Source organism: Saccharomycodes ludwigii, chromosome IV (genome assembly GCF_020623625.1).
Source record: "Saccharomycodes ludwigii strain NBRC 1722 chromosome IV, whole genome shotgun sequence".
NCBI lineage: Eukaryota > Fungi > Ascomycota > Saccharomycetes > Saccharomycodales > Saccharomycodaceae > Saccharomycodes > Saccharomycodes ludwigii.
In genome coordinates, this window is record NC_060203.1 from 1,442,949 (window position 1) to 1,469,594 (window position 26,646).

General features: G+C 30.1%; 12 protein-coding genes and 2 non-coding genes across 14 annotated transcripts; 6 read left to right on the plus strand and 8 right to left on the minus strand.

The window, feature by feature from the left end:
- Positions 1-290: 290 nt before the first annotated feature.
- On the minus strand, positions 291-2,336 carry ORC2 (origin recognition complex subunit 2; the record flags this gene model as incomplete). Its single annotated transcript, XM_046078233.1, has 1 exon — positions 291-2,336. The coding sequence occupies one exon, from the start codon at positions 2,334-2,336 to the stop codon at positions 291-293; it is 2,046 nt and encodes a 681-aa protein (XP_045934633.1).
- A 491-nt stretch (positions 2,337-2,827) lies between these two features.
- Positions 2,828-3,142, plus strand: RPC11 (DNA-directed RNA polymerase III core subunit RPC11; the record flags this gene model as incomplete). The annotated part of the gene is made up of 1 exon (XM_046078234.1): positions 2,828-3,142. One exon carries the CDS (start codon positions 2,828-2,830, stop codon positions 3,140-3,142), a length of 315 nt encoding a protein of 104 aa, XP_045934634.1.
- A 187-nt stretch (positions 3,143-3,329) lies between these two features.
- Positions 3,330-4,313, minus strand: HEM13 (coproporphyrinogen oxidase; the record flags this gene model as incomplete). The annotated part of the gene is made up of 1 exon (XM_046078235.1): positions 3,330-4,313. The coding sequence occupies one exon, from the start codon at positions 4,311-4,313 to the stop codon at positions 3,330-3,332; it is 984 nt and encodes a 327-aa protein (XP_045934635.1).
- Positions 4,314-7,042: 2,729 nt separating this feature from the next.
- NRG1 (transcriptional regulator NRG1) lies at positions 7,043-7,822 on the plus strand (the record flags this gene model as incomplete). The annotated part of the gene is made up of 1 exon (XM_046078236.1): positions 7,043-7,822. One exon carries the CDS (start codon positions 7,043-7,045, stop codon positions 7,820-7,822), a length of 780 nt encoding a protein of 259 aa, XP_045934636.1.
- Positions 7,823-8,437: 615 nt separating this feature from the next.
- On the plus strand, positions 8,438-8,536 carry SCDLUD_003704. The gene has a single exon (XR_006829228.1). It is a non-coding gene; the product is annotated as a snR47 (small nucleolar RNA).
- A 344-nt stretch (positions 8,537-8,880) lies between these two features.
- Positions 8,881-10,029, plus strand: ECM2 (Pre-mRNA-splicing factor ECM2; the record flags this gene model as incomplete). Its single annotated transcript, XM_046078237.1, has 1 exon — positions 8,881-10,029. The coding sequence occupies one exon, from the start codon at positions 8,881-8,883 to the stop codon at positions 10,027-10,029; it is 1,149 nt and encodes a 382-aa protein (XP_045934637.1).
- Positions 10,030-10,451: 422 nt separating this feature from the next.
- On the plus strand, positions 10,452-11,459 carry SCDLUD_003706 (uncharacterized protein; the record flags this gene model as incomplete). The annotated part of the gene is made up of 1 exon (XM_046076686.1): positions 10,452-11,459. The coding sequence occupies one exon, from the start codon at positions 10,452-10,454 to the stop codon at positions 11,457-11,459; it is 1,008 nt and encodes a 335-aa protein (XP_045934638.1).
- Positions 11,460-11,574: 115 nt separating this feature from the next.
- Positions 11,575-11,646, minus strand: SCDLUD_003707. The gene has a single exon. It is a non-coding gene; the product is annotated as a tRNA-Pro (tRNA).
- Positions 11,647-13,329: 1,683 nt separating this feature from the next.
- Positions 13,330-14,124, minus strand: RSM10 (mitochondrial 37S ribosomal protein uS10m; the record flags this gene model as incomplete). The annotated part of the gene is made up of 1 exon (XM_046078238.1): positions 13,330-14,124. The coding sequence occupies one exon, from the start codon at positions 14,122-14,124 to the stop codon at positions 13,330-13,332; it is 795 nt and encodes a 264-aa protein (XP_045934639.1).
- Positions 14,125-14,633: 509 nt separating this feature from the next.
- Positions 14,634-15,557, plus strand: TRM7 (tRNA methyltransferase TRM7; the record flags this gene model as incomplete). Its single annotated transcript, XM_046078239.1, has 1 exon — positions 14,634-15,557. One exon carries the CDS (start codon positions 14,634-14,636, stop codon positions 15,555-15,557), a length of 924 nt encoding a protein of 307 aa, XP_045934640.1.
- A 93-nt stretch (positions 15,558-15,650) lies between these two features.
- Positions 15,651-17,447, minus strand: KRS1 (lysine--tRNA ligase KRS1; the record flags this gene model as incomplete). The annotated part of the gene is made up of 1 exon (XM_046078240.1): positions 15,651-17,447. The coding sequence occupies one exon, from the start codon at positions 17,445-17,447 to the stop codon at positions 15,651-15,653; it is 1,797 nt and encodes a 598-aa protein (XP_045934641.1).
- Positions 17,448-18,095: 648 nt separating this feature from the next.
- SCDLUD_003711 (amino acid permease) lies at positions 18,096-19,907 on the minus strand (the record flags this gene model as incomplete). Its single annotated transcript, XM_046078241.1, has 1 exon — positions 18,096-19,907. One exon carries the CDS (start codon positions 19,905-19,907, stop codon positions 18,096-18,098), a length of 1,812 nt encoding a protein of 603 aa, XP_045934642.1.
- A 1,440-nt stretch (positions 19,908-21,347) lies between these two features.
- On the minus strand, positions 21,348-23,693 carry SCDLUD_003712 (uncharacterized protein; the record flags this gene model as incomplete). The annotated part of the gene is made up of 1 exon (XM_046078242.1): positions 21,348-23,693. The coding sequence occupies one exon, from the start codon at positions 23,691-23,693 to the stop codon at positions 21,348-21,350; it is 2,346 nt and encodes a 781-aa protein (XP_045934643.1).
- Positions 23,694-24,738: 1,045 nt separating this feature from the next.
- On the minus strand, positions 24,739-26,598 carry SCDLUD_003713 (uncharacterized protein; the record flags this gene model as incomplete). The annotated part of the gene is made up of 1 exon (XM_046078243.1): positions 24,739-26,598. The coding sequence occupies one exon, from the start codon at positions 26,596-26,598 to the stop codon at positions 24,739-24,741; it is 1,860 nt and encodes a 619-aa protein (XP_045934644.1).
- Positions 26,599-26,646: the final 48 nt, after the last annotated feature.

Consider the following 26,646-nt stretch of genomic DNA (forward strand, 5'->3'; position numbering starts at 1 on the left):
ATATGGCCGGGTTACATACAATACTATTATTTTATTAATACGTTACTCCCAAAATGGAAATTGGTATTATTTTGCATATCGCCACTCCCCTTTTATGCCAAAAGAGGAAATTATATATCTTGAGAAGAATACCATTTATCAAGACAAAAATGGAATAAAAAGAAAAAAAAAAAAAAAAAAGAAAACTATAAAAGTCAATGTTCATTTGATATATATATACAGTCATGGATGGTTCAGCACTTTACCTTTTTTTTTTTCTTCTGTTTAACAAACAAAAGGCCATTTTAACTTTATAAGTCTCGCAACAAATCGTTTAAAATCGTTTGCAATTGGGCCGTACCGAATGGAATCTCTAACACTTCAGAGTTGTTCCTTTTATTCTTGGTTAGTTTAATCATATTATGGTCAATATATTCCCTCAACATTGTTCTTAGTGACATCTCATTACTAGCAATAAATTCACTTCTACACATATCACTGAACTGTTTAAAGTCGACTCTATATGTTCTATATCTTTTACTATCGCCAGAGTTTAACATTTTATTCAGTTGTGTTTCTAACAACAATTTAAATAGTTTCTTAGAATTTAGAGTTAAGGAATCCAACACGTATTTTATACCGGTAATGCTTGTTGGGTTGCCACCAGAGTCCTCAACATCATTATTAGATTGAAATATTTCGTTAAAAACATCCTTAACCCCAAATGATAGTTCCACAGTGTAAGGTGAATAAGTAGTTAAATCATGATAAACAAAATTCAACTGATCGGTTTTGTTATGATCCCACAACATATGGGAATAAACATGATCTACAGTGCATATTAGTGAAATACATTTAAGTTGCGCCAATAGACAGATCATATTTTGTAATTTGTCTCTGAAACCACCCAATCCATCAAAACTATGAACTACTATTAATAGTCTTTTTACTCTAAATGTAGCAGTATCATTATTTTCGTAGTATTCTATTAATTTTTTAATTTTAAAATACACCTGGTCACCCCAATATTTTCCTTCTTTATTTTGACTATCATCTGAGTTGCTAGAGTTTGTGTTGTTTTTCTCCTCAAATTTGAACCCTTTGTCCGGTATAATATATGGTAATATACTCTTAAAGACATCTCTATAGTTAACACTGGGGTTATATCCATTTATAACCATAGTTGGAACGGGGTACGAGGTAGGAGTTTTGATATTTTTACTTTTTTCTCCTTTAGGACTACCATTATCACTGGCTTGTATATCAAGATTATTAACATTACTTGCATCACTAGTATCTCGTACAGGGAAAGCCCCAAGTTTATGACTTAAATAGGTGGTACACATTTGGTTAACAATTTCTCTCTTAGAACCAGCACCATAAAACAGTATAACAAAGTTTTGTTTTAATTCGAATAAATATTGCGGTAATAATTTGGAATACAAAATCTTATCATTGGAGTTTCCAAAATGCAATGAACTAGAATTTTGATTTATAACAGTATTATTATACAACACTGGAAATAATTTATTGAAATCGTCTCTTGTTATATGTGGCGCCTTACTCATTGTGTTGTTGCTAATGGGTAATCTTGATTTTTGTACAAAAGTTAATCTTGACTGATCTATAAACCCCTCAAACCCGTCTAAAAATGTTATGGTATTGGCAATACCAGAGCTACTGTTAGTGGCAGTGCCACCACCGGTTTCATAAACTTTACTTATTTTGAAATTATCTGGAAACAAACTTGGTTTAAAATTAGAAGTAATTCTCTGTTTTAAAGGAGAATTCCCCATATTATTTTTTGTGCGGTTAGCGTTGTTATTATGCGATGATCTTTCAGCCACTAATAATGAAGACGAAATCAATCTTGGATCATTAGGATTATTGCTACTAGAATTGTGATATGTAAGAATTGTATCTGTTTTTTTTGCAATCTTGGAATGTTTACTTTTGGGACGGTGTTCTTCAACAATGCTTCTTTTTACTCTTTCCATTGGCTTCTCTTCTGTTTTTACATAGGGAACACCATCACTTTCGTCAGTTTGATTGTCTTCCGCAGTGGTAGTAGGGTAATCATATTCATCAGTTTCATCATTGTTTTTGTAGGTATCATCGAAAATATTTATGTAATCATCACTAGTATGTTTTTTTGTGGTAATTACATGCTTATTATTATTGGTGTTGTTGTCGTTTTTATTATTAAAATGAAGTGTTCTTAATCTTTTATAAATCCGAGAATTGATGTAATTTTTGTTTTCATTTGATGATAATGAATGAATAGATGATGGTTTACTAATCATATCCTCATGCTTCAAGATATCCACATCTTTGACGATCTTTTTGGGTCTACGCATTACTTGATGTTTATTTTTACTTTCAATTTGCAATTGAATAAATAGCTATTACTATAATTGCGTTTGATGAGAGGGGGGTTTAACACAAAATTTTAATATAATGATACTTTTTTTTTTTTTTTTTTTTTTACTATTTGCAGATGATATAAATATAAATGTTTTCGATTGTAGTTTATGTTATGTTTTTATGTTTTTTTTTTAAAAAAAAAAAAAAAAAGCGAAAAAAAAAACGGGTTTTTTTCTTTTTTCTTTTTTCTTTTTTCTTTTCTTTTTTCTTTTTGATCTATTATTTTAAGAATTAAACTGAAAATGGGCTTTATATATACAACTATATACTAGGCTAACAAAGTTATTTCTAGCCACTACTGTGCCAAAAAAAAAAAAAACAACAACAAAAGTTTGTAACTTTGTTCCCTTTGGATCATAACGTGTACCATTTTAAAATAATATATATTAAAATAATGCTTTCATTTTGCCCCACATGCAGCAATATGTTAATAGTGAAAAACAACCATAGTGGTACCAATGGTGGTATTTTCCATTTATCCTGCCCTAGCTGTCCATATAGTTTCCCTGTTGAAGGTATAGAACTTTACGATAGAAAAAACCTACCTAGAAAGGAAGTAGATGATGTACTAGGTGGTGGTTGGGATAATGTGGATCAAACACCTGCCCAATGTCCCAATTACGATGAATGTGGTGGTGAAAGGGCCTATTTTTTTCAATTACAAATCAGATCTGCTGATGAGCCAATGACCACTTTTTATAAATGTTGTAATTGTGGTAATAGGTGGAGAGAAAATTAGTAGTTAATTAGGAAAAAGGAAAAAAAAATTTTTTTTATCGTTTATAGCAGTTTTCTTTAATAAAATAAATAAATAAGCTATACATATATATAGATATATATATATATACACACATATAAAAGTCATAAATAAATTATTATATAATAATAAATTACACGTAAAAAAAGAAATATATATATATATATATTCAAACCCATTCAATTGGATTTCTTAAAATTTTTTGTAATTTACCTTCTCTGGTATCAGGGGCAGGTTCATAATTATAAACCCAAGAAGCGTATTCAGGCAAACTCATTAAAATACTCTCAACTCTGGAACCAGGGGTTCTCAATCCAAATTGGGTACCTCTATCATAAATCAAATTAAATTCAACATATCTACCACGTCTAATCAATTGCCATTTCTTTTCTTCCTCAGTGAAAGGCAAATCACGTCTTTTCAAAACGATAGGAACATAACTTGGTAAGAAAGCATCAAAAGCATCTTCAACAATTTTCAAAATTTCTAATGGATCACGGTCATCAAAGTCATCAAAAAAGATACCACCAACACCTCTATTTTCATTTCTATGCTTGATGGTGAAATATTCATCACACCATTTTTTGTATTTTGGGTATAATGTGACATCATGTTTATCCAAAGCATTTTTATGATTTTGATGGAATAGTTTACAATCTTCTTCATATAAATAAATTGGGGTTAAGTCAGCACCACCACCAAACCACCAGGTTTGAGGATTGCCCTTAGAATCCCAAGTTTCGAAATATCTATAATTTAAATGGGTAATAGGAACATGTGGGCTTTTAGGATGAATGACCATACTCAAGCCACAAGCAAAAAATTTGCAACCAGCACCATTAGCTTCTAAATTCTTATGGTCGTGTTTCATTGCTTGAATAGCGGTTGGTGATAAGTCACCATAAACTACACTAATATTGACACCACCCTTTTCAAATACATTACCGTTAGAAATAACCATAGAACTACCCCCACCCATTCCTTCACCTCTAGACCAGGAATCTCTCTTAAAAGTAGTGCCACCATCTACTTCTTGCAACTTACTGGTAATTTCCAATTGCTTTTGTTTAATTAGAGCTTCCATCTTTGTACGGATAGTTAAATGAGCTGGATCTTTTGGAGAGTTTTTGTCAATTTGTTCGAATGCAGTCATTGTGAGTTGGCCTTGTGCTAGTGAGGGGGCTATAGGATAGTGTTCTTTTATCTTTTAATTTATATATATATATATATATATATATTTGTTTTTACTTTTTCTTTTTTTTTTTTTTTTTTTTTTTTTTCTCTGGAGTGATATTTATATATAAAAAAAAAAAAGAAAGGAAAAGAGGAGAAAAAAAGAGTATTTTTAGCAGAACGCTTTGATTTATAATAACAAAAGTTATCTTGAATAGAATCCTATATATAAATATATATCAAATTTTCTTTTTTGAAAATCTCTATTTTTCTTAAGAGATGCATTTCCATCTCCTCCTTATATATAAGATTTATTTTCTAGCTTTTTACATACTACTTTTGAATTTCCATTCTTTACTAAGTTAGATTGTAATTAATTGTGAAAAAAAAAAAAAAAAAAAAAAAAAAAAAAAGTACTAAAAGCACAGTAGAATTGTTTAAAGCTTGTTAATTGATTAATATTGATGGGGTTGAATTAATGAATTGATTAGACCATAAAAAGTGCCTTATGTTTCAATAGCTTTTTTGATGGACTTTTTGTGTTAAATACTTTTGATATAAACGAGAAGATACTTGAAATATTTACCTTCAATGATGATCCCTTGTTATAAATACATCTGTCGTTTGTAATTTTTGAAGTATTAGCAATAAGATAATAGTTAAACCGTTTTCCCAAATAAAAATGGTTATAACACAAGCAGAAATGAGAAAATTATCTCTTTTTTTCATATATTTTACATTTAATTGTGTAAAATCATAAACGAGGCTACATAATTATATAAATATATTTAGAACAAATCTAATTACTGTTCTTGCTCGTTTATAAAAACAAACACGTAAGTTAAACGAGACACAATTTTTTTTTTTTTTTTTTTTTTTTTTAATATGTAAAAATGAAGCATCCAAAAAGTTAAGAAACAAGATAATTGTGGTAGATTCACTTTGCTAATTCAATCTTTGACTGCTGTCCCTGCTTAAACTTTTTTTTTACCCCTTGTGTGGGTCCATTCTCTATTCATTTATTAAATTTTTTTGTTTAGAATAGAACTTCCTCTATCCATATTGTACAATTGAAATGTTTTATGATGCTGCTACTAATTGTAATAAGTTTACAAGACTTCATTTCCCCCTGATCACTATTAAATATATATATATATATATATATCTATCTATGTATATGTGAATGTAGGAAAAGAAAAAAAATATAAAAACAAAGGGCCCATCTTATTTTGAATTTTTGGAAAGTAGAAGAAAGAAAGAAAGAAAAAGAGGCTTGCAGACGTATCTTTTTTTCACCTCACAAACACTTAATTGGATAAATAGTAAAAAAAAAAGTTTGAAACCTTTTATGGTTTTAAAAAAGGGAAGATATGCCACTTATATAGAAACATAGACGTGTATATTTTTGTTTGTTTTTCTGTATCAATTTCTAATAGAATATTTAGCGTTTTCTGAAGTTTTATAATGAAACGCACGTGCTTTGAATAACAACAGAAAAAGAAAAAAAGTTTTACCTAGTTATAAGAATCTTTTCCGTAGATAATGATATTATAATTGCTCGTCAATAATATGAAACGAAAAAAAAAAAAAAAAAAAAGCCTTTTTTATGAGTTGTTATGTAAAGATAGCACAAATTGTTTTTTCTTGGCAGGGATCTTTTTTTGTTTATTATTATATCTAATAAGAATTTGAATGAACTCTTAGAATAACATGCAGGACTGGGGGGTAAACGGGAAAACAAGAAAGAAAGAAAGAGAATTTTGTATGTTATGTGGGTGTAATAATAGATTTTAATTTTAAATCTTGGGTTATTATTCTTATTGGACCCCCTCTTCTTCTTTTCCCTCTTTTTATTTTTTTATTTTATTATTGTTATTATTTTATATCTAAATGTACAGGTGTGTTGTACTCACCATACACTTTACTAAAATCGGGTTTTAAAGAACAACAGATAATCCTTTTCAATAATTATTACTATTACCTTTCGTTGATTTCATATTTTATCTACTCTCCCTCTCTTCCTCCCCCTATAAACATACTAACAAATAAAGCACTATGTGAATGAAATGAAGTGTTATTTGTCTTGGCAAAAATGTGTTTGAAACATTTAGTTTTTAGAGAAAGAAAACCCCTCTCTCTCTCTCTCTTTCTCTTTTCTTTCGTAGTGTAACGATATGTTGTTAACCTGCGTGGTTTTTTATTTGAATATATTATTGTAAATCAATAAAAGATAATGTGAAAAAAAGGGTCTCTTTGTGTACTACATTCTTTTTGATTTGAAGAAATGTTCGTAGAAGATAGTTTATAATACCGGTACCAAGACTTTTTATTATTATTATTATTATTATTATGTACACTGTTATTTAATTACGTAGTTGTTTATTTTTCAGCATGATCAGTGATACAAACCGTTATATACCACTCTGCTACCACTACTGCTATTATTAGCATTATTACATTAAAATAAATGAAAAGAGGGAAAAAGAGAGCAATTAAATCTAAAAAAAGAAATTAAAAAAATAATATATATATATATATTATTCTTGAAAAATTTATCATAACTACAATCGAAACATAATAGTCTTGATTTTTTATCTCTCTTTTTTTATCTCTCTTTTTTTTTATCTCTTTCTCTTCCCCCTTGGCAGTAATTCAACTATAAACAATTAAATAAAAAACTCGTAACGTGCTAAAAGCCTCGATTAATCAATGTTACAATTTCCAGGAAATATGGTCTATAATAATACTAACATAATAAACCATTACCAACTACAGGGACAAGAGCATAAACAATATACTACAAAAAATATCAATTCTGGCAATAAAACTAATAATACCAGCATGCAACAATACACTAATGCTCCATATCGCATCAACTACAATATCGCTCTTCATAATACTAACAAAAATACTAATAATAAACCGACACTCCCCAGTATAAGAAGCATTACCAGCGACATTGTTTCTATTGGCAGCAACAATGCCTTTATGTTAGCACCACTGCCCTATCAAATAATGACTAATAAAAAACCCACGCTACCAGTCGTACTACCTGATGATAGATTTCAAACACATAATAATATTATTCTTCCTGGTGTAAACAACCTGCCTGTTTTACTGCCACCTCTTATTAACACTGCCACCACCCGTTTTTCTACTGAGGGGGCACATACTCCCTCTACTGGCATAACTGCTTCTTCTTTTATTGTTAAACATGATAATATAACTAAGAAAAGTTCTAAGAGTATTAGAAATAATAAAAACAACAACACAACCAAGCTTCTTCCTATTGCATTAAGAAGAAAACATATATGTAAAGTATGTGGTAATGGATTTACCACTTCTGGTCATTTAGCTAGACATAGAAGAATACACACTGGCGAAAAGAATCATGTTTGTCCATATAGCGAGTGTAACCAAAGATTTAGCAGACATGATAATTGCATACAACATTATAAAACGCACTTTAAAAAAAATGGTCGTAACTGATGATTAATATTCATTATTATTATTATTTAAAAATTAGTAGCTTTTGTAATTCTTTTAGAAACTTTACGTATAATTTTTCTGTTCTCTTTCATATCGTAAAACATTACCGAGAAAAAAAAAAGCCCTAAATGAAGATTGCTTAACATTTGGGAAAAAAGAAGGGAAAAAAATAAAAAAAAATTAAGCCCTTTATATTTTTTTATATGATTAAAAAAGAATAGAAAACACTGCAAAACTCACAATTTTTTTTTTTTTTCTTTTTTTCTTTTTTTCATTTCAGTTTTGCATTCCCATTTTAAAAGTATATAAAGTAACAGTAGCTTGAGTCTTTTCATCTTATTATCTACTTTCTGTCTTTTATAATGTTAAACTGTCTTGCCACGTTTTTTTTGATGAGTACAACCAGTACTTTTTTTTTTTTTTTACTACTTGTTTGTATCAAAAATTAATCTTATATTGACATGTAAGAACCGGGAAAAGGGAGACAGGAAATCTCGCCAATTGCTGGAGAACAATCATGGCTGATTGTTTATATTATTTTCAGAATGCTATGTTTCTAAAGATGTAGCTTTGATAATAATATTGTTGGTACAAGAAGTAATACAATAAGTATATTATAATGATGAATAACCTATAACAACTAATGAATTTCTTCGACTGAAATACCTCCATGTTAGAAAATTTACTTTGACTAATAGCTTTTTAACTCTGATTATACTTATTATATTTATTTTGTACCACTCCTTGCATTTTTGCTCCTTATCCCGTAGGAAGGATGAAGTTTAATGCAGTTGCAATGTTTACTTTTATTCTCTTAATATACATTGGAATATTTCCTATACAAAAAAAAATAAAATTTTTTTTTCTTAAAATTAAAAATAAAATCAAGTTTCTTTTTCTTACTCAGCATAACAATTTAATTTTTTTTTTTTTTTTTTTTTTTTCATAAAGTAAAAGAAAAGAAAACAAAAACAGACTATTTTTTTGTTTTTCTTGTTTTCATTTTTCTTTTCATTTTCTTTTCCACACATCAGTAAAACGACACAATATTGATAAAGATGAGCGATAACACCAATATCAACAAGAATGATCTATTCTTAATATGTTCCAAATGTTTACCCTTATCAACTACAGCTGTTGCCAATAACACCACTTCTGTTACCATTACTAGAAATAGCAACAATAATCATACTTGTAAAATATGCACTAATCCCTATACAAGCTATACCACCAATAATCCTACAAGGACAACAACAAATATATGTGTGAATTGTGCTAGATATAGGAATATTTGTCAAATTTGTTTATTAGATATGATATTGCATATTCCCATACAGTTGAGAGACGAAATTGTACAAAAATTAGGCATTAAAAGTAATTCCATTGTTTTTGCTACAACTAATAGCGCTGTTACAGATAAATTGACAAAGAGATACATTGCAGAGAGAGAAAAACTACAATTGGAATCCAGTGGTGAGGCTGTAAGTGCTAATCGCAAATTAAACTATGATGATATTGCAAAGAAAATATCAGAGTATTTAGCACACAATAAAAAAGGCAACAACAATGATAAACCCTCTTTGGATTTACGCAGTAATAGCAACAATAAACCGTTTGTACTTGGGGACATTAGTAATAAGTCAATTAAAAGTGTATTGCTTTTTCTTATTAAGCAGTCTACATTATTGAAAAGTACGAAAGATAATAGCTGTAGTAAATATTTTATTTATAATATAAATGTAAACTTGCCAGAATGGGCAATTCTAGAAAGTTTCAAATCATCTTTTTCCACTGTGAAAGATGTTTCTACTTTTAAAATTATTTTTTCTCTTTTCAAACCTTCAGCTAAATGTGGATTGATACAGTTGGACGAAGCTATAAATATTATTCATGAAACTCAGATTTGTTTTCAGTGTAAATCAACTAATGTCTATGTTTTGCCAATTAATGATCAAGACAATTTTTTTACAGACACTATTAAAACATTGACCGATCGTATGACCAACAAAGAATTGAATACTTTAGGCTATTATATTGACAAAATTGTTAAAAATGGTGCGACTATTGATGATAATCTTCGCGATAATATGAAATTTCATGGGAAAAATACGAACAAAAATAGTAAAAATACTACTGCTAATAATAGAATAGTAAAAGAAAAAAAAAAGAAAAAAAGAAACTTTAATAATAAATATAGAAAAGGTTAAAAATTAAATTATAAGATCATGTTTTGTTTAAATAACATATAATTATACGCCAATATTTGGTAAGCCCAGTATTGCGTATCATCATTACCATTATTTTTGTATACTGATACAAAACAAAGATTTCCTGTGGTATTGCTTTGTGTCAGTCCCAATCTCGCTTTTCCTCCTTCACAAATATTTGTTTTATTATCATTCTTATTAATGTTTCTTTTCATATTACTGTATTTTGTGTATAACTAAAATATCAAGTTTTACTATTCTTATATATACAAGATTTTTGTATTGTACTAAAAACATATCAAAAAGAATTTCTTTATGAAAAAGGAAAAAAGAGATATATACAATAATAATATAATATCATATCATTTAAAATAAAAAAAAAAAAAAAAAAAGGGAAAAAAAAAGTATAATTATTAGCTATTATGAAGAAAGTCAAACACTCAAATATATTAATACCATGCTCCTTGGGTTCTAATAACTACTCTGGTACTTTGCTTACTGGAACGATTCCTTACAATTTAACGTATTTACCGCAAACAAATAATTCTGTTGACAATAATTTAAATGATAAAAGAAAAGTCATTAATTCTATAAAGTTTGCAATAATTCTAATATTAAAAAAAATCCAAGGTTTATTAATTAATACATATTGGCTATTTATTAATGTTATTGCCTTTCATAACAACATCAATGCTGAGCGTCTGAACAAATTTGGCAACATTCATTTTGACGATACAGATACAAGGGCAAATAATTATTCACTCCCTAAGTTACCTTATTACAATGAAATTGGATTATTTCATCATCATGTTAGTAGTGCAAATAAAATTATTAATCCCCACAATAATAACAACTCCATTATGATAATGTTGAAATATTATTATTCTATTGGGATCCTTTTAGTGTCGGGGGTTTTTTTTAAAATGCTTGAAAAAAAATATAAGCATAAAATTAACAGTCGCGAATTGTCAGACTGTAAAAATGCAAAGAATAATATTTGCTTAAAGGAAAAGGATATCGATAGTTATTATAACAAAAACTACGATATTGAAACTAATGAAAGGGAAAAGGAAGAAGAAGAATCTTTAGGTGAGGACATTGAAATGTATTTCAATAACAGTGGCACAAAAAAAACAACGTCATATGCTAATAATAATTTGCCATTCAATTCAGATAACAAAAATCATGATTATTACCATGTTTATAAAAACAGTTACATGCCCACGTTGCCACTTTATCAAGGATTTGTATCTATGTATTCTACCGATAGAATAATAAAAGATAGGGATAATGGTAGTATAGGAATAAAAAGTTTTAATAGGTTTAATATGTTTCCAACATTAAATTATAGCACAGTTATTAATGATAACATACCAGCTGTTGCCGCCAATAATAAATATGAAGAGAAAATTGACATCTTTAATTTTTGAAAATGTAAAAAAAAAATAAATAAATAAGTAAATAAGATACAATTATACTAACTTACCATCCAAATAAATGACACGATGCAAAATTAAAATTAAAAAAAAAAAAGAAATAAAGAAAGGGGCGAGCTGGGAATTGAACCCAGGGCCTCTCGCACCCAAAGCGAGAATCATACCACTAGACCACACGCCCTAAACTTATGAATTGTTATGTCGCAGAGAGGATATACTGACAGGGGCAGGGTTAGTAAACAGATTTGATACTTTACTATTTATATCAAGGCAGATGTAATAGTTTGTTGCTTGATTTTTTTTATATACTTTTAACTAATAACTTATATATTAAAACTAATTTCATAATTGATTTCTCTTGAATAAATCCTCTCTTTATATACGATTTATTTTCACGTTTCTGTTTCTGTTCTTGTTTCGATGTTGACACGACAATGTTATATTATTATTGGTTGGTCCTTTATTAACCGATCCTTTATTAACCGATCTTTTATTAACCGATCTTTTATTAACCGATCATTCTATATTCTGTACGGATTGTGATAAACACAATTCTACTTCATAACATGAATTCTTGAAGTTTAGAGAGTATATAGTGGTGTATAATATTAGTGAACAGATTTAATGCTTTACTACCCATATCAAGACAGTTGCAATAGTTTATTGCTTGATCCTTCCTTATATACTTTTAAATAATAATAAAACTAGAACTTATATATTAATCGAACTAATTTCATAATCGATTTCTCTAAATAGATCATCTCTTTATATATGATTTATTTCTCGAGTTTTCCATTTGTATTTTTGATTTGAAGTTGCCATTATATTACAAATTAATTATTTGAGTCTATCTCAATCTGAAACATTCTCTACTTCAAATAGGAGTATCATGGTTTATTGTCATCACTGCGTTTTGTACGAATTATGATAAACACCATCCTAATTAATAACATGTTTATATTCTTAAGCGAACTATAATTAACATAAGAAAGTCCAACAAAAGACGAACTTCAAATAAATACATGCCGAAAAGAATAAGTTTGAATGGTAGTGGAAATATTAAAAGTATGAAATTAGAATAATGGGAAATAAATCATGTATATAAAAAAAGTGATTTATTTAAGAGTTAATTAGTAATTTAAAATATATAATTGATGGATTAGTTATTTAAAGGTATCTAAAAAGATAAGTAACATAGTATCAAAATTAGTTTATTAATCCTTTTCTAGTATATGTCCTCCCCACGTCATAACATATTTCTATAAATGGGAAATATAATCAATAATAAATAAAATACAATATATGGTCATAAGATGAGGTTTAATGGGGTGCCATGCAAAACCAGTAAAGTAACTATAATGAATGAAATCAAATAAATGCATTCAGGTTAAAAAAATAATTAGTAATTGTACAGTTTTATGAATTTTTATTACGTAGAAAAAAGAAATAAGAAATAGTACAAAATGAAAGATATTGTGGGGGGGTTGTTTATAGAAGATAGGTTTGCAAAAAGAGGGGGAAAAAAAAAAATTCAACATGTTGACAGGTAACTTATTAATATAAAAAAATCTAATACAAGATACTACTTCATAATAACAATCTATATGGCCATATAAAAACTAGAAGAGGAGTGCACTTCGAAAATATAAATATGATGAATTTTGATAAATACTATGAAGTTGTGATAAGTGAAAACTTTAGTCTAACCCTACAATCCACTCGAATGACAAAATAAAAAAAAAAAAAAAAAGGACGAATGTTTATTACTATATACATGTTTTAGAAGGATACATTTAGATTAGTTTTTTTCCCATTTTATTTTAATTTTTTTCCCTTTCTTTCTTTTTCAGGCTTATTTAATCGATTATTTATCATTCAACATAGCTTTAAATTTAGGATCACTTAATATTTCCTCAACCTTTTTAGAAACAGCGTCTTCATTCTTCAAAGCGGTTTCTCCTTGTTGCAACCCATCAAGGATGTTCGTTTCGTCCTTTGCAGTAGGCTCATTCAATGTTAAACCTTCACGTTGAAAATAATTAACTTTAACACCGACACCAGTAATAGAATGTTTGGTTAAATAACTCAACAACATGTCAACAACTTGAGGGTTAGTATCCCAAACACGGATCAATCGTTTATGCGTATGTCTTTCGAAATTCTCCTTGCTTTTAGCATGAACAAATGGTGCCCTTATTACGGTCCATCTCTCACGCCTTGTTGGTAATGGTTTTGGACCTGTCAACGGAGCACCTAGATAAAACCCAACACGCAAGATGAAATCGCAGAAAAAATCCAAATTTTCATGGTCATAGGAACGTAATTGGATATCAGCAATCAAATCGCCGTAGGTGATTGGTACCCTCAATGGTTTGTGGTAAACTGCCAAGACATTAAGAGGTATATCTAATGGTTTAATTTCACCAATGGAACTAGCCAAAGAAGGTAAAGGTCCAGTAACAGAAGTACCATTAAACAACGGCGTGTCGGTAGTATTAGAATTCACAGCAATGGTACTTTTGGATTTAGTAACATCTGGTTGGGATGCAGATGCCACGGTAGATTGTAATCTTTTTCTTTGAATGTTGTATAATGACAATAATATATTATTATTAAGTATGGTGGTAACAGCACCTTTGGTTGCTTTAGTAATCAACATAATTATGATATAGTAGTTATCTATATTGTAATTTTTTCAGTCTCTTTTGATGAATAACAGTTATATTTAGATCACAGTAATGGTAAGTTAAGCGATAGCAACCATTACAGTCATGTATATGTGTATAATAATATACACGCATATTAAAGCTAACAAGAAAAGCCAAAAAAAAAAAAAAAATTTTTTTCTTTTTTTTCTTTACAAATTGGAAATCAACCGAACGTTAAAAATATATAAAAAAAAAAAAAGAATAGCAAACAATGTGGTATAAATCCGGGTAAAACAAACTGATCATTATTACTTTTTTTTTATATTCTTTTAAAAGTTTCAATTTCTTCATCAAACGCTTGAAAATAAAAAAAAAAAAGAAGAGCTTAATTTGAAAGATGAATGTTTTTTTTTTTCAAATTTACTATCATACAAGAATAAAGCTATTAAAAAAAAAAAAAAAAAAAAAAAACAACCGGAAATTCAACTATTGTATACCATAGAGGCTCAAAATAAAGACCATGGGTAAAAACAGTAAAGATAAACGTGATTTATACTACCGTAAGGCCAAAGAGCAAGGTTATCGTGCTCGTTCAGCCTTTAAATTACTACAACTAAATGAACATTTCCATTTTTTAAATAAAGACTTAAATAGAGTTGTAGATCTATGTGCAGCTCCAGGTTCATGGTCCCAAGTTTTGTCAAGAAAATTATTTGAAGATTGTGATACTGTAGATAAGTGCAATAATAATAAAAAGATTGTTGCAGTTGACTTGCAACCAATGTCACCTATTCCTAACGTTATTACTCTACAGGCAGATATTACACATCCGAAAACATTAGCCAAGATAATGAGTCTATTTGGCGGTGAAAAAGCCGACTTTGTATGTAGCGATGGTGCACCTGATGTCACAGGTTTACATGATCTGGACGAATATGTCCAACAGCAGTTAATTTTAGCCGCCTTGCAATTAACTACCTGCATTTTACGAAAAGGCGGAACTTTTGTCGCCAAGATTTTTAGAGGCCGAGACATTGACTTGCTATATTCCCAATTGGGAATGCTTTTTGACAAAGTTTTGTGTTGCAAGCCAAGGAGTAGTAGAGGTACCTCTGTGGAAAGTTTTGTTGTGTGTTTGAATTATAATCCACCTGCGGATTGGGAACCTAAATTGGATTTAAATTGTTCAGTTCAAGATTTTTTTCAAAATTTACATAGCGATGCAGCTGCTAGTAAGTGCTTTACAGATATAAAACCCGATCAAAGATACATCGCAGACTTTATATCGTGCGGTGGGTTGAACAGCTTTGATTCTGATGCCACTTATGATAATATAGAAGAAAATAGCAAAAGTCTGAATCCAATTCAAATGCCAACTAACCCACCCTATAAAAGGGCGTTGGAGTTGAAAAAACAAGGCAAATTAGGTAAAACGGTTGTATAGCAATATATATATATATATATTTAAAATTATATAATTATCAATAAAACATACATACATACTACAAGTAAAGCATTGGTAATATCAAATCATATTTTATTTTGCTTCCTCCTTTTCTTCCTCCTTTTCTAATTCATCTCTTAGAACATCTGGTTTCAAAGTTGGGAACAACAAGACTTCTCTAATGGTATTAGAATCAGTTAAAAACATGGCCAACCTGTCAATACCACAACCCCAACCACCAGTTGGAGGTAAACCGTATTCCAAAGCGTTACAGAAGGTTTCATCAACCAATTGAGCCTCATCATCACCTTGTGCTTTTTGTCTAGCTTGCTCCTCAAATCTAGCTCTTTGATCAAATGGATCATTCAATTCAGTGTAAGCGTTACAGATTTCCTTGGTAGCAACAAAAACTTCAAATCTTTCACACAAACCAGGTTGATCTCTGGAATATTTAGCCAACGGAGACATCATCTGAGGATGACCAAAAATAAATGTTGGATTAATACAAGTATCTTCCAATTCACCAACTAGTTTGTCCAACATACGAGCATTAGTTAATGGTGGTGGACATTCCATTTTGTTATCAATCAAGATTTTCTTTAAAAATGCACCGGTTTCAGCAGTGTGTAATTGGTCACCAGATGGGAATTTAACGCCAAAACGGACTTCCAATTCTTCAATCATATTGATTCTTTTCCATGGACGACTAAAGTCTAAAACCAACTCTTTTTCTGGAGCATTTGGATCAGGATGATATTTAATAGCATAAGAACCGGTGATTTCTTTAACCATTTCAGAAAACATCAATTCAGTCATATCCATCAAGTCATAAACATCAGCATAAGCTTGATAAAATTCACATGTGGTAAATTCAGGGTTGTGAGTCATGTCAATACCCTCATTTCTAAATTGTCTACCTATTTCATAAACACGATCCATACCACCAACAACCAACTCTTTCAAAAACAATTCAGGTGCAATTCTCATAAACATATCCATGTTCAAATCATTGTGATGGGTGATGAATGGCTTAGCAGTAGCACCACCAGCAATAACATTCATCATTGGGGTTTCAACTTCGATAAATTTACGCTCATTCAAGAATTGTCTGATAAAGGTAATGATTTTGCTTCTAGTGATAAATCTACCTCTGGATTCTTTATTCATAATTAAATCTAAATATCTTTTTCTGTATCTTAATTCTTGATCTTTAAAACCGAAATGATCAGTTGGCAACATGTGTAAACATGGTGTCAATAAAACAACACGGGAAACAAAAACGGAAATTTCACCTTCACCACCTTTTTTAGGCTGGGTTCTACCAACATAACCTTCAACACCAATAATATCGCCTCTTTTCAACAAATCATGGTCAGCTTCGTAACGGTTTTCATCAAAATAATCTTGTAATGGAGACATTACTTGGACTTCCACACCATCACCATGTAAAACGTAAAATTTCAATTTAGAACCAGATTCTCTCTTGTTGTGAATTCTACCGGCAATAGAAACCTTTTCGTTTGGTAATGTTTCACCACGTTTCAAATATTTGTATTTTTCCAAAAATTCTGGTAAACCTATGGAAACATGGAATTTGTGTGGATATGGGTTTGGTGTTTTGGTAGTTCTCAACTCATTAATTTGACGAGATCTAGCCTCAAAGTATTGGGATGGAGATAAGTCAGCAAAGGCATCATTGATTTTCTTTTTAGCAGCTGGTGGGGCAATAGCATTTTTCTTCTTTTCAGCCTTCTTAGCCTCAACTTGTCTTTGTTTGATACGTTTTTTTAATTCTGATTTGGAAACCATTTCACCGGTAACTTCATCTAGGTGTAATTTAGAAACACCTTCGGTAACAGCTTCAACTTTCTTTTCTTGTTGTCCAGACATTGTACAGGAATAGATATTGATTTTTTTTTTTTTTTTCTTTTTTTAATTCAATCTAAGATTTAAATTATTAACACCATTAAATGAATCATTTGTATCCGAAGAAGAGGAATAAAAAAAAAAAAAGAAAGAAAAATTCATAGAAGATGGAATTATTTTTTTGTGAAAAAATTTGTTGGAAAAAAAAAATTTTTTTTTCTTTTTCTTTCTTTCTTCTTCTTTCTACTCTTTTAATATATCTAAATTCAGTATTAACAGCGTACTTCTTACTTGTATATGACACATAATTTACAATTTTTCCACTTAGATAAATAAATTAAGTTACTGTTGTTACCGAGAAAAGAGTACGAAGTCATTCGGCTTAAAAAAACCCCCGAAAGATTTAATCCATTATATAATGTATATTTCATACTGAATAACCGGGTTAATACTGATATGGATATCTAACCACCCTCAACAACAAATTAAAAAAAAAAGGCTCTGTGTCAAATGGTCAAATTTTCACTCTTTACACTACCCTTTTACTAAAATCTTAATTACTGATGCCGAACCAAAAAAAGAATAAACATTAAAAATCATTATATACACACAAATCCACTCATTTCTATATATTCAATAATATAAAGACTATAGATACTCACCTTCATAAAATCAACACCAAAATGCATACGCTCTCGCTAACCAACCTTTATGACGTAATTGTTCCTTATATTCAGCTTCTTCTTGTTGCAAAACCTCAACATCATAAATTTTTCTAGAACCATCCAAATCAATCTCGTTGACTGGAATCCAGAGTCTCCAATCCTTTTTGTAGATCTTGTATCCAAGGTAGAATACTATCCAAATTGGAACAGCCAAATAGTTTTCAAAAAAAACTTCAGCATCACATTTACCATTTTCACCAATTGGAGCTAGAGCAACCCAAAATTGTGCAATCAAAACTAATATACTGAAAAATGCAGCAAAACATGAACCCCAAATGCCTGTCTTGGTCTTGTAAGCTAGTTCGTCAATTGATCTGCCATTATATTTCAAAGCCTGTCTAAAACGAACCTGGTTTATGCAAATACCAGCCCAAGTGAAAACTTCAGATAAACCAGCAATCGAAGATAACCAAGTGAAAACCTGTTCTCTTTGAGGTGATGTTGTAGAGTATGCAATAACACCAATCACAGCACAAACCAAAATACCAAGACTTGGTCTTCCCCTTCTGTCAATGTATTTCATAAATTTGGGGGCATAACCCAACTCAGCCAATGCATAAAATAATCTTGGGGCAGCATACATAGCCGAATTAGAAACACTTGTGACACTAATTAAAATAACCGCATTAATAAAATGTGGAACAACCCTGACACCGTGCAAAGATGCAGCCAAAACAAAAGGCGAAGCATGAGTAGCACTGGCACCACTAGAACCCATTAGATCTGGAGAATTGTATGGGACTAAAAAGCAGACCAATAATAATGGAACAAAGTAAATCAATAAAACTCTATACATGACCTTTTTAACATTGCTAGGCATAGAACGTCTTGGATTTGCATGTTCAGCAACATTAAAAGTAGATAATTCAACACCACCATAACTGAAATAAGCAATAACTAAAACATAACAAATACCTTTGAAATGTGTTTCTGCAGTCGGACCTTGGAAGGCACCTGGATCATGCCAATACTTGCCGCCAATATAACCATCTTTTCCACCACCACCACAATTGATGACGATTGCAAATATGAAAAACCCAGCAATCAATAGAACTTTACAAATACTAAAAATAAACTCAACTTCACCATACCCTCTGGTACCAAACATGTGTACACATATTAGGAAAACATAGAAAATTAAAACCCAGACATCAGGATCCACACTTGTGTTCCAATATTGCATAACTAAAGAAAGGGTAATCAATTCTAATGGGAAAACAGTTAACCATTGTAATAAAAATAACCAAACAGTGGCAAATGAGAAACTTTCGTCAATTAAAATGGAGTAACAAGCGTTGAAACCACCTGGAACTGTAGGATATGCGACAGCAACTTCTGAAGCTGCATCAATAACAAAATAGACAACCATACCAACTAAACCATAGGCTATAGTCAACCCTGCAGGGCCACCATAATGAAGAGATTTACCACCAGAGACTAATAAACCGGTACCAACACCAGTACATAAACTCATTGCAGAAGATATTCTAGGGGGTAAACCTTGATCCAGCTTACTTTTTGATACTTGATGTTCTTGTCCACTTGGTGTTATTTCAATTTCATAGCTTTCTGGCAAGTCTTCTCTTTTTCTAAACGAGTCTATAAACCTATGGGCTATATTTCTTTTACCTATATGCTTTTCATTATCATATATGTTGTTATTTTCATCATTTTCAAATGCTGTTTGGATGATATCAATGCTACTTGACTCTGGTTGGGATTTTTCGCCCGATAGAGCTGCTTTAATATTTTCACTCATTGGGAATATATATATATATGTGTGTTTATATTGTTTCACTTAGTTGTAATGAGGGAAACCTCTATGGTATATATAATCAGATTCAAGATATATATATATCCGAACATGGGATGGGGTGAAAAAGGAAAGAACAAGAAAACGAAAAAATCAATTATAAACTACTTCCCCATCCTTTTTATATATAATTTTAAAAATTTTTTTTCCCATTATGTATTAGAAGTATAAAAAAGAAGGAATGAAAAAAATATATATATATATGTAAATAATATTCATTCCCTTGGTTTCCTTTAATTGATATAAGTCTGGTTGAAATAAAAAGAAAAGCCTAGCGCAAATAATTAATATTGTGATATTACTATTAGACAATAGAACAGGTGCGGACATGGTATTTAATTATCATACAGATCTTATCTATAATGATAAAGTTATTGATGATAGCTGGAAAGAAATTTAAATGATATTAAAAATTCACTGCTATCAGCTTTTAATTAATTTTTGTAATGTGATAATTATAAATAATACCGATAGGCAAAGTGAAAAAAAAAATAACTAAATTGTAGCATTGAACAATAATAACTTTGGTGACATTATGTGAGAATTGTCATAAAGTATTGTAATTTATTATAAATAAATTACGGCGACTTTGAAATGAAAAAAAAAAAAAAAAAATCCAAGGCTACAAAACTGACATCAACGCGGGATTTTTTTAATTTTTTTTAATTTTTTTTTAGAGCCTTTTACCCTTATAAAAAGTTGAATAATACCGTGGAAAGACGACTTGCAAAAGGCATCATAAATTCAATCCTTTTTTTTTTCTTTTTTTTCCTTAAACGGCACTTCAATTTTTTAACCCTTTTTATAACAATTTAAAGCAAAAAAAAAGTTATAACAATTATAATCAAATTAAATATTAATTCTATACACAGAAAAATAATATTTATATCTTGTACAAGCCTACTTTGAGAAATAAGTATTTGCTCACCACCTTTATAAAAAGGCACTATTAATTATAAAATATATATATATTTTTTTTTTTTAAATCAAGAACCATGTAAAATAATTCACAATTATTGATGCCTTTATATTGGATCTCTTTTTATTTTTCGGATAAATTCGGTTATTTATTATCCCGAGTTTTTATAATGGCCAATATATAAATATAAATACATAAATCCACTAATTATCTACAGCATACTTACCATCGATAATATTCCTGATAAGTATGGTCTCAGTCTTATCAGTGTCTTAAGATAATAATACAACTTTTCCATTTTCAGAGAAACAAAATATAAAATATTGTCTTCATACATTCCCAATATTCTTATAAATCGGTATCATTCAAGTTACCAAGCGCTGACAAACAAAATATTTAAATGGACAAAAGTTTTCTTTTTTTTTTTTACCAACTCTTTGCTTATATACGTTATATATTATCTATGACTAAATATTTTTAAAACTTATTGGAATATTTATATAGCTTTTATTATTGTCATCAGTACAATAAAATTCTACCTCCACTCTAATACAGTAAAACCTGGCACACAGACAGCTTTGAAAGTCCGGCACTATATTATATTTCAAATTTTGCTTTATTGAAAACTGAATTTCCAGTTCATTATTGTAGGTTCGTGACTGTTGTTTGGTCCATGGTTTTCGTACAATTGTGTTATAATTATCAATTTGAAAAAAATTATCTAGTACTTTAACATCAATCTTACTTTCACTTATGTTTTGCAAATCTCTTTTTAAGTTCTTCGGAATGAAATCATTAAATGATATTGTTTGTTGGTCATTCGAAGATGGTTTGTATAAAGATTGAATTTTTCCCATATTAGAATTAAACTTGTCGTTACACTCTTTGATTCTATTTAATATTTTCTCACATCTTTTTTCAAAACCAGCTCCAGTAATCTCATTTGACAGTAGCAACAATGCACTTAATGAAATTGGAATTATCTTCATGGAACTATAATTAACACATACCAATTTTAATTTAATTGATTTAATTTTTGGGGGCTGATGCTCATCACAATTATTTGATTCCAAACATTTCAAGTTGATTTTTAACGTCTTTATAATATTAAATGGTGTATTACTGGTATTTTGAAACACTTTCCCTAATTTATTTTTATCAAATTCTGATCTAGCATTTCTTAATATGGAAGGTAATTGTGCTGGCAAAATAAAATTTTTTTCTGGATGCTCGCTTGAAATAATAATAATACCAGAGAAGATGACATTTTTATTTTTTTGAATGTAGCTTGATGGGAATAATAAGTTTGAAACAAACTTGTTCGAAATTAAAGTACTCATATGATTTAAGGAATAAGCAAGTGAATTTTCTAGCAAGCTACTTTTTCTAAAACTTTTTTTATTATGGCTGCTGGTCTCTTTATATAGTTGACTTAGTTTAGTACTATCTTTCTTAGCTTTATTATTATTATTATTATTATTATTATTACTTGCATTAACACCGTTGAAATGCGTTCCATGCTCATTATCATCATAAATAATATCATCCATTGTAAATTCTTTACTATTGTTAATCATATTAAACAAAATATCCAATTTGTGGAAGCCATTGTTCAAACTGGACACCTTATATTCAAAATCCGTACTACCACAGTCACATGTATTATTAACATCAGGTGAAGACGGGATGTATCTTAGTTGATAGTTAACAATTTTATACAGACATAATTGGTCATTACCATTGTTGGCAGTAGTAATAGTATTTAATCCAACTAATCTTGCATCAACGCTGTAGTGAATAGAAGTACTACTGGGTGCCAAATCCATGGTTAGTAAAGGAGATCCTTTGTAACCCAAGTGACCAACACCAAACATAGGATTAATTTCTAAACCAGCATATTTTTTTGAATTCCAAATGTAATGGTCCAGCCCAAAACTAGATGGCAGTTGTAGGTGACTGTTAATTTCATGTTTACAACAATCATCCAATAATTTCTCAGGAAATTTAAAAATGAAATATTTTTTGTATTTAACACCAGGCTCTAGACACCTGTTATTATTTAATCCTAAGATACTGCCATCTGATTCAAGTGCATGGCATTTATATTTATAACCAGAAGCCAATATGATATTGGTCTCAGACCAGCTTGCACTCATATCGACCATACGCAAAAATCTTTTAATGGATCTTTTGGCATTTCCCCTGTCTAATACAGAAACATAGCCTTCTAAAGTCAAATAAAACATTTCAAAATTAAGCGGAGTGTTTGACTTATTCTCCACAATGACATATCCACTAACTATTTCATTAGACGTATATATTTTAAACAAACTTTCTTGTTCCAACGTACTACATGGAGTACTATCACAATTTGCATTATCCACATTGCTCTTTTGTGGTAATTTGGTTATATATATTTTAATGTCAACTGGTGCAGATATTTGAGGCAAAGAATAAATTTTTCCAATATTCAGTTCCATTTCTTCCATTATAGCAGACCTAGTATTCTCACCGTTTACAGTAGTTGTTCTAGTTGTGGTATTAGTGTTACTATTTGCGATGTTATTGTTATAGTGGTGCGCATTTCCTGAGAATAGCGAAGAGGCAGTACTCTCACAATAGCTTGGTAAGCTATACAAATGTGTATCGGAACTTCTTCTACTGGGGATATGCCCATGCAATTGATCATAAAGCTGGTAAGATGGTAAAATATCAACCATGACCGTATTAGTATCATCTTGATTCTCTTCATTGTCACTGGTGTCGGATGTTTTATCAATAATAATATCTGGTTTAGTTTGCATCTTTGTCATTAATAATGTGCTTACTTGCTCTGTTAATTGTTTAAGTATGGGGATAATAAAGAACTAAATTTGATTGAAAAAAAAAAAAAAAAAAAAGGAAAAAGAAAAAAGAGAGAGAGGGAAAAAAAAAAATCAATAATAATTAAATAAAATAACAAGCATTTATATATTTAAGAAAGCGTGTTCTAGAAGGACTGTTGGGAGATAAGATCTCCGATAACCGTTACTACAACAATCGTTACTAAAAAGAACCATTTAGAACCACAGAGAACAAAACAAAGAAAATATACCCACCTAGGTAACTCAGTTTGAAATGTCAAAATACCACGTCAAACTGTAATTATAGAAACAGACAGATAGAGTCAAATTGGTAAATGACTCATACATGAAATGTGCGAAAAAAAAAAAATATAAACAATAATAACTTTTTGTAATGAGCAAAAAAGAAAAAGTACTGCTGCGACGCTAATTTTTTTTTTTTTTTTTTTTTAGCATTTCATTTAGATTACATGATAAGAAATGTTCTTTCTGTATGCGGAAATAATCCTTTATATTCTAAATATGGGAATAAGGAAGAATTAAAAAAAAGGAAAGAAAAGGGAAGAAACGGGAAGAGGCGGAAAAACATTCTTTAGTACCAAATTATTATTATTAGCCTCATTCTTCTTTTTTTTTTCCTTTTCTTTTTTAAATATACTTTCATGATTAATAAAACCTGTAGAATGTTTAAGGCAGCAGTGCAACTTTAGGTACATATGAGGGGTTACACCTTGCCCTTTACATCCCCACAGATTATTATGAAAATAACAGACTGGCATTGAAATCCATAGGGAAAAAAAAAAAAAAGATTTTTCAAAATAATGGCTATGTGCTTCGTAGAGAATGATGTTATAATGACTCATCTATAACATGACGAGAATGTTAAATATATGTACAACCGAAAATAATACAACCGTTATAATCATAGGTAAATGGTAAAATAAATAAGTAATATAATTTCTTCAGTCTCAGTGCCAAACCCAGTGTTCTTGTGGTACCATACATAAAACATTTATTAACACCACAATTCTCTAAATTTAGTTAAATAACCAGCGTTACGCATTCTATCCCTATTTTCTAAATGTTCTTGCTTTAGAATTTCCATATCGTAAATAGCCATATTATTAGTTAAATTAACCTCACTAATTGGAATCCAGAGTCTCCAATCCTTTTTATAGATCTTGTATCCAAGGTAGAATACTATCCAAATTGGAACAGCCAAATAGTTTTCAAAAAAAACTTCAGCATCACATTTACCATTTTCACCAATTGGAGCCACAGCGACCCAAAATTGTGCAATCAAAACTAATATATTGAAAAAGACGGCATAGACGGAACCCCAAATGCCTGTCTTGGTCTTATAAGCTAGTTCGTCGACTGATCTGCCATTATATTTCAAAGCCTGTCTAAAACGAATTTGGTTTATGCAAATACCGGTCCAAGTGAAAACTTCAGATAAACCAGCGATGGAGGCCAACCAGGTGAAAACCTGCTCCTTTTTCTGAGAAGTTGCTGCAAAGGCAATGAGACCAACTATAGCACAAGTTAAAATGCCTAATAATGGCCTACCTCTTCTATCAACAAATTTTAAAAAGTTAGGAGCGTAACCCAACTCAGCCAATGCATAAAATAACCTTGGGGCAGCATACATAGCCGAATTGGAAACACTTGTGACACTAATTAAAATAACCGCATTAATAAAATGTGGAACAACCCTGACACCGTGCAAAGATGCAGCCAAAACAAAAGGCGAAGCATGAGTAGCACTGGAACCACTGGAACCCATTAGATCTGGAGAATTGTATGGGACTAAAAAGCAAAGCAAAATAATTGGTACCAAATAAATAAAAATAATTCTGTACATAACTGTTTTGATATTCTTTGTCATTGTTAGTTTTGGATTTTTATGTTCGGAAACACTAAATGTAGATAATTCAATGCCACCAAAACTGAAATAAGCAATGACTAAAACATAGCATAACCCTTTGAAATGTGTTTCTGCAGTCGAGCCTCGAAAAGCGCCCGGATCATGCCAATACCTACCACCAATGTAGCCATCTTTTCCACCACCACCACAATTGATAACGATTGCAAATATGAAAAATCCAGCCATTAATAGAATTTTACATGAATTACAGAAAAATTCAATTTCGCCATACACTCTAGTCCCACACAAGTGAACAAAAATGATGAAAAAATAAAAAATTAAAACCCAAATATCTGAATCGACTGTAGTATTCCAGTATTGCAAAACCAAAGAAACGGTAATCAATTCTAATGGGAAAACAGTTAACCATTGTAATAAAAATAACCAAATGGTAGCAAAGGAGAAACCTTCATCGAATAAAAAAGAGTAACAAGCGTTAAAACCACCTGGGACTGTAGGATATGCGACAGCAACTTCTGAAGCTGCATCCATAACAAAGAAAACGACTACACTTACCAAAATATAAGCTATAACAACTCCTGCAGGCCCACCGAAATGAAGGGACTTACCATTAGCAACTAACAAACCAGTTCCAATGCCAGTACCAATGGTAATGGAAAATAAGATTCTACTACTTAGCGATCTTTCTAACTTACTTTCTGTAACTCTATGTTCTTTTTCACTTGGAGGGTCTTCCATAATACATTCTTCCGTCGTGGCATCTTGTTTGGGTTTAAAAGAATTGATGAAATCATTAAATATGTTTTTTGAATGACTACTGTCCTCTGAGTAGACACCACTGTTAGGTATTTCGTATTCAACGTCATCATTGCTTATATCTTTGGAAGTATCATTTAATATGCCACATTCTATTTGAGAAGTAGCTTCTTTTGGATTCCAATATGAAAATGCTTTTTCGACAAGTGGCACATTTTTTTTGCTTTTCATTTTATATACGTTGATTTTTCTTTTCTTTTTTTCCTTTTTTTTTTTTTT